Genomic DNA, 6,375 nt, shown 5'->3' on the forward strand with positions numbered 1-6,375 from the left:
ATAAATTCATTTTTTATCTAAAAAATTTTACATTTCTAAAGATTTTTTTTTGAAACAAAGGAGCTCAACACAAAAGTGGAGCAAAATAAGAAACACAAACATAAGTTAACACAACCAGGTAGCACCATACAAAGCAAAAATATATTCCGTTGTCATCTTTGGCATTGCCATCAACAAAAGGGATTCTGACGCCTCTACTCCTGAAAACTTTGAAAAGATGCGTTAATGGTATTTCTAAAATTATGTTATAGTTTTAATGACGAAAATTGGTTATCATACTTCCAAAAAAAATTGATTATGTAATCATGCATGCTGAACTTTGAAATCCTTGCATTAAGTGATTTAGTTTGTGATACAAGAAAGATAATTAAGCAATTTAATATATAATTAACAATAATTTTCTGCATTGCATCTCCTCTGAGAATGGTAGCAATATATGATTTGGTTAGCATCATGTTGCATATTCGAAACTACATCATTAGCTCCATTCCATTCCTTCAAACAGTGTATTCTCTGTAGTATTAATTTTCTACTTTAGTAACCACGAGATTCTTTCTTTCTTTAATTTTTCACTATTTTATCCTAATTATATTAGGATCAATTAGTTTTAATCGTTTAATTCTTCATACATGTATGAGAAGGTTCTTAGAATTAATGTTTTTGTAGTCTCATTTTCTTTCCTTCTCATTAATTAATGTGTTAAGCCTAATTTTAATCAATAAAATTTTACAATTAAATAAACTATTTAACTAAATTCAACTAAGTTATTATAAAATAGAGGTAATGACCAAATCAGTACCCGAAAGATTAAAACGCTGACATTGCGGTACCTGACTATTGGAAACGACAAAATGGTACCTAGTTGATTTTAAAAACTGACAAACGTATCCATAACCTGGTCGGACCTAAGCTCCGGTGAGGACAATGCTTACGTGGTCACCGGATTATGCTGACAAATCATGTTTTAATTGAGTTGTCATTTCTAATTAATTAATTTGCTAGCCTAGGTAGAAATTAGGTTAATTGGAATTCAATTTGCCCCCAAATCATTACTCTTTGCCCTAATCCCAAATCAACAACGCTTTCTGTTCGTTCATTCGCAGTAGGGGATCCAAGATTGGAAGATGCATTCTGCAAGGGCTCGTGGAAAATCTGCAATGCTGAGAAGGCAGCCCTCGATGCAAGCTTGCGACGTGGATGGTGCTTCGGGCATTGTGAGTAAAAGTTACGATGGCTGTTGCTTTTGTCCCCTTCCTGTGGTTCCGTTGAAGTCGAAGACAAGTAGCAACCCTGATAGATGGTTTCTACGCTGCCCTCTGTGGAAGGTAAGATTGGAATTGTGATGAATATGTGAGGAAGTAGAATAATATCCCTTCTTGGTGTATCGTCTATTCTTATTCATTTTTAGATTTCGATTGTTGTCTGATGTTTGAACTCTTCGTGTTGTGCCAGAACACAGAAATGCGTTGCGGGTATTTCCAATGGTTGGATGAAATACAAGCGGAATGTGTGGAAGGAGAGGTTTCTTCAGAGAACAGTAATATGCTGGGCAAATCAGAACCCAAAAAGAAAGGCAGAATCAATCTTGACTGTGGGGATGGCCAGGAAATTCAAAGGATGATGATGGTACTATCTGTGGTGAATGACATGAAGGAGAATCTGAAGAGGGTTGAGTTGTGCCTAATTTTTATGTGTATTTTGATTAGGTTAAATGTGGCTTTGATTATGTTTAGGGTGGCTAAGTAGGTAGACATTGTAGATTATAATAGTATAACAGTGAGAGATTGGAATTTTGTAATCTTGTCCTCAATGTAATTGAGATAAATTAATGTATGTTGTGTTCTTGTTGTGCTTTGATTGAGTTGTTGTTGTTGTGATTTGACCAAGATACATGGAGTCTATGTAAGCCATGTCAATTAGTTTTGTAAACATAAACTGAATAAAACACCAAAATAACATCAAGTTATAACTATTAACTATTTAGAGTAACAAAGTTCAGGCCCTAAATAAGACAACCAAAATGACACATGTTCATAGTAACTGCTACAGACCCAAGATGACAGTAACAAAACACAGAAACACTAGGTTAGCACTTACATGCCATAATGGCAGTTGGGTGCATTTTAAGTAAATCATGTCCAAAATGCAAATAACAACAAACTAAAAAACCCAAGAATCTAAGCTCATTTCTTGTCATTTGTTGATGGCTTTGATGGTGGTGGTCCGGATGGCTTTTTCTTCTTCAAGGATGGGGTGGGCATGAAGCCTGTGAACCTGCTCTGGGTGGCTGGGCTTGCTGCTACCATGGTCTCCCTAGTCACAGTTGGGGGCCTAAATGGTGCTGTAGGTTGGGCCTGAAGAGTGGGTCTAAGTAATGGACCTTGAGGCTGAGGCCCAACATTAGATGGAGATGCAGGAATTTGGGATCTAGACCCAACATCAGGACTGACAAGACTAGGTTGAGCAGGGGGTGGTGGTGCAGCTGCTGCATTTTGTGCTGGAGTTGGAGTTGTTGTAATGGCTGCCATTCCTCTTCGAGTGGTGCTGCCTCTTCCTCTTGGTGGAACTGTATTGCCCCTAACAAAAGATGGTCTGCCTCTCCTCTTTGGTGCTGGTGATGGTTCTGAACTAGCTGGTGGAGCACATGGGTTGGTTGCTGCTGGTATGGTGGCTACATTAGGGGCTGAAGCAGTTGTTGTGGTGTTGCCATCATTGATGTTATTCTGCATCAGTTTGTGCATTCATGAAATCAAATCTTCTATGGAGACAAATCCAATAGTTTAGTACAAGAAGGTAAAATAAATCATTAACATTTACCTGATCAGGCTGAGTTTGTGGATGGTTTTGAGTGAGCTCTTCCTCATCTGCAACATGTGCAGCGTGTGCAGCCTCCATGGTCTCCTCCTAGTTAGCTTCTTGCTCCCTAGCTTCATCCTCATCAAGATCTGGTTCTTCAGCTACTGTTCCACTTCCTTTGTCAGGACAAGTTCTGCTATTATATCCAGCCTTGCAAAAAACACATGAGTAAGGTAAAGCAGCATTAATAAAGTTGCAGATAGGACATAAAAGGTAAAGTAAATACATATAAGTAATGGTTTTTGTGTTGCTCACCCTTTTGCAGGTTTGGCATGTTATCTGTCCATATCTTCTCTTGGCCTTGTATTGGCTGCCAGAACTTTGCTCAGTGCTATCCTTTCTTCTCTTCTTTGTAGGTCTGCCAATAGGCCTCTTGTATGGAGGGGGCAGACATGGCAGCCCTTCGTGATGCTCCCAGTACTCCTGACTCGGTATGCTATTAATGTGAAACATATAAGTCCTATTATAAGCCTCGATAGTGAGCTTGTGATGGACATAATCTTCAGGTTTCTCATTCTTTCTTTGAATTGCTGCAATTCCATGACAGCATGGTAGTCCAGTGAGCTGCCATTTTCTGCATGAGCATGTCCTCTCTCGTGTATTGACTCTCACTCTATGCTGCCATTTTGTTACTTCAAACTGATTGTGCTCATCATCACCACACCATTGTGCTTCCCAGTAATTGGCTTGTCTTTTTTCTTTCTCTAACCTACTGACTTGTACAAGGGCTATTTGTCCAGTATAAGCCATCAGTGAGTCTTTGTGAGTTGCCATTGTCTTCATGATGTAGAACCTAAGCTCCTCAAGCATTGTCAAGATGCTCTTCCCCCGAAGTCCCACGATTGTTGAGTTAAATGACTCACAGTTGTTGCTTGTCAAACTGTCTACCTTTGGCCAGTCTGAAAACCTTGATCTCGACCACTGTTCTTGTTCAAATTTTGACAAATACTCCCAGGCCTGTTTGTTGATCCGTTTCACAGCTCCCATTGCATCATTAAATTCCTGATCAGTAGTTGCCTTTGCACATTGCCAAAATGTTGCCTTAAGTTCCTTATCCTTCCATCTCTTGTTCAGATTTCTCCACATATGCATACAACAGAATCTGTGCTTCACCCCTGGCATGACGTCCTGTAATGCTGGGATTAAACCCTGCATTGAATGGTAACCACAATGAATTAGAGGACATTTGAAAACTAATTTATATATACTTACAAGAACTCAAAAAACATTAAGATAGTCCACATCACCTTTTGCTGGTCTGACATAAAAACCCAGCCATTCTCATTGAAGTCCCCAATGTCTGTGTGCAACTCCTCCAGAAAGAATCTCCAATTTTCCCTAGTTTCTGCATCAACAACCCCATACGCTATTGGAAACAGCTGATTGTTCGCGTCCTGACCAACTGCTGTTAGTAATTGCCCTCCAAAATACCCTTTCAAAAACGTCCCATCCAAAACAATAAATGGCCTACACCCTGCTCTAAAGTCATTTTTGCAAGCAGCCAAACAGATGTACAAGTTTCTAAACTTAGGCAACCCCTCTGGCTGTGGAGTAGTCCCCATGTTGGCTCTTGAACCAGGATTAGCCTTCATGATTTCGTTAAGGTAGTCTCTGAGCCTTAGGTATTGATCTTTCTCTGTTCCCTCGATAACTTCCTTGGCTTTGTCCATAGCCCTATACATCATCCTCTCGTTGACTGAGATGTCATACTCCACTTTAAACCATTCCTGTGCCTCTCTATGCAGCATGTTGGGATGGATCCTCAGATTTGGGACCAGTTCCTCAGCAACCCAAGCACATGAAACAGATTTACTCTTGTTACTCCTGGGGCACGTATGCTCGTCCACAAATGTCTTTATCTGAAAGGATGCTGGGTAGTTGGTCCTGGCACAGTAGCACAACCAAGGGCAGTCTGGATCATAGCAGATCACCCTACACCTCTTCTTCTCATTCCTAAGGTAGAACACCTGTCTCCTAATTTGTATGTTGTACTTCTGCACTGCTGCTTTGAACTGCTCCATGGTCTCAAACTCCATATTCAACTCCAGAGTTATTTTTCCATATGGCGTGTTGGGATTATGTTGAGGAAATACAGGTTCGTTTTCGTCATCAGTTGCAGGGGGGCTACAGAGTTCTTCAGATTCATATTGGTACATCTCAGGTTCACTATCACCATCTTCTCTATTCGGGTTTGGCACCTCTACCCTTGGTGCTTCATCCTCCTTTCCAGGTACAATTCTTTGCCCAGACGGTTAAGGCCTTGGATGATTTCTCCTTGTATTGTCCCTCCCACTAGTTTGTGTTACATTATCTGCTGCAAAGTCAGTTGAGATACATGAGAATTGAAGCAATTTCTATTCACATATCCTCTAACTAAAAAAAAAACTAATATACCTGTTGGGTTTTCTGTAACAGGTTCCTCTGCCCTTTCCTCATCCACGAAAGGTTCTCAAAATTCAGAACCTCCATTGAGACCAGCAACATCATCAGCATTGGTCTCCTGTGTGGGTTCATTCCCAGCGTCAGCTTCTCCATGGTTACTCTCATTTACACCCTCATTCTCGGTAACTCTTCTTTCTCGGGGTAAACCACTATGGGCTGGTCTTGGATGTCTCTTTCTAACCTTCTTAGCAGGTTTCTCCGGAGCTGATGCTCCTTCAGTGTCTTTCTCCGCATTCCCGTCATTTGCAGCTTCAAACCCTGCACCACTCTCACCTTTGTTCGACTCGTCAACTTCAACAGTGGCCTCATTTACACCCTCATTCATATTCTCCTTCACAGCCACACTCAACACCATCTCCAATTCATTAACCTCACCACTGGTCTCATTCACACCTTCATTCTCCTTCTCATTAGCATGACCGTCAACCTTATTAGTAACTTCATCCTCCTTGACACTATCACCATCTGGATTGACTTCAACCACACTATCACTACTACCATCAGACACGACTTCTTCATCAATGATTTCAGGGTTTGCGTCAATGGGGTGATCAAAATATAGGTGTACAGTGTTGTCATTCTTCATCGCACTCTCACACATTCTCATGACTTCAGCATCTGTCCTAAGCACTCTAAGACCCTTACCTAACTCTAAACCAGGTTCTAGCCAGTACACCTCATTGTATCCAGGGTAACCCAAGTCTAGAAATAAACCCTCAACAAAGAACAAATTACATGTCTCCACATTCACCCTGTGTATCTCAGTTACTAAACCCCCGTCGTATATCACATTACCGTCAACACCCCTTTTCAAGGCACCCATGTGATGATAAACAAAAGTAACTAGACGATCCATCTAAAAAATTGTAGAGGGAAGATACAATGAATAAAACAATCAACATGATAATAATGCTCTCGACAGAAGGCACGTAAATGAGAGGATGGAGTGAAGGTGAACTTACCTCTACGTAGCGTTCTTCCTAGCGAAGACTGGGGTTGCGATGATGCCACTACCAACCCCTCCCTGTTGACGCTACGACTTCGACAATGTCTCTCAAATCCTCTTCGTTCTTCTTC

General features: G+C 40.8%; 2 protein-coding genes across 2 annotated transcripts; both read right to left on the reverse strand.

Moving 5' to 3' along the window:
* Positions 2,184-2,895, reverse strand: LOC107607585 (vegetative cell wall protein gp1-like). Its single transcript, XM_016309518.1, has 2 exons — positions 2,818-2,895; positions 2,184-2,723 (listed from the first exon to the last, which is right to left on the reverse strand). Exons 1-2 carry the CDS (start codon positions 2,893-2,895, stop codon positions 2,184-2,186), a joined length of 618 nt encoding a protein of 205 aa, XP_016165004.1.
* On the reverse strand, positions 2,905-5,012 carry LOC107607586. The gene is made up of 3 exons (XM_016309519.1): positions 4,104-5,012; positions 3,112-4,005; positions 2,905-3,006 (listed from the first exon to the last, which is right to left on the reverse strand). Exons 1-3 carry the CDS (start codon positions 5,010-5,012, stop codon positions 2,905-2,907), a joined length of 1,905 nt encoding a protein of 634 aa, XP_016165005.1.

This window comes from Arachis ipaensis, chromosome B07 (genome assembly GCF_000816755.2).
Source record: "Arachis ipaensis cultivar K30076 chromosome B07, Araip1.1, whole genome shotgun sequence".
Classification (NCBI taxonomy): Eukaryota; Viridiplantae; Streptophyta; class Magnoliopsida; order Fabales; family Fabaceae; genus Arachis; species Arachis ipaensis.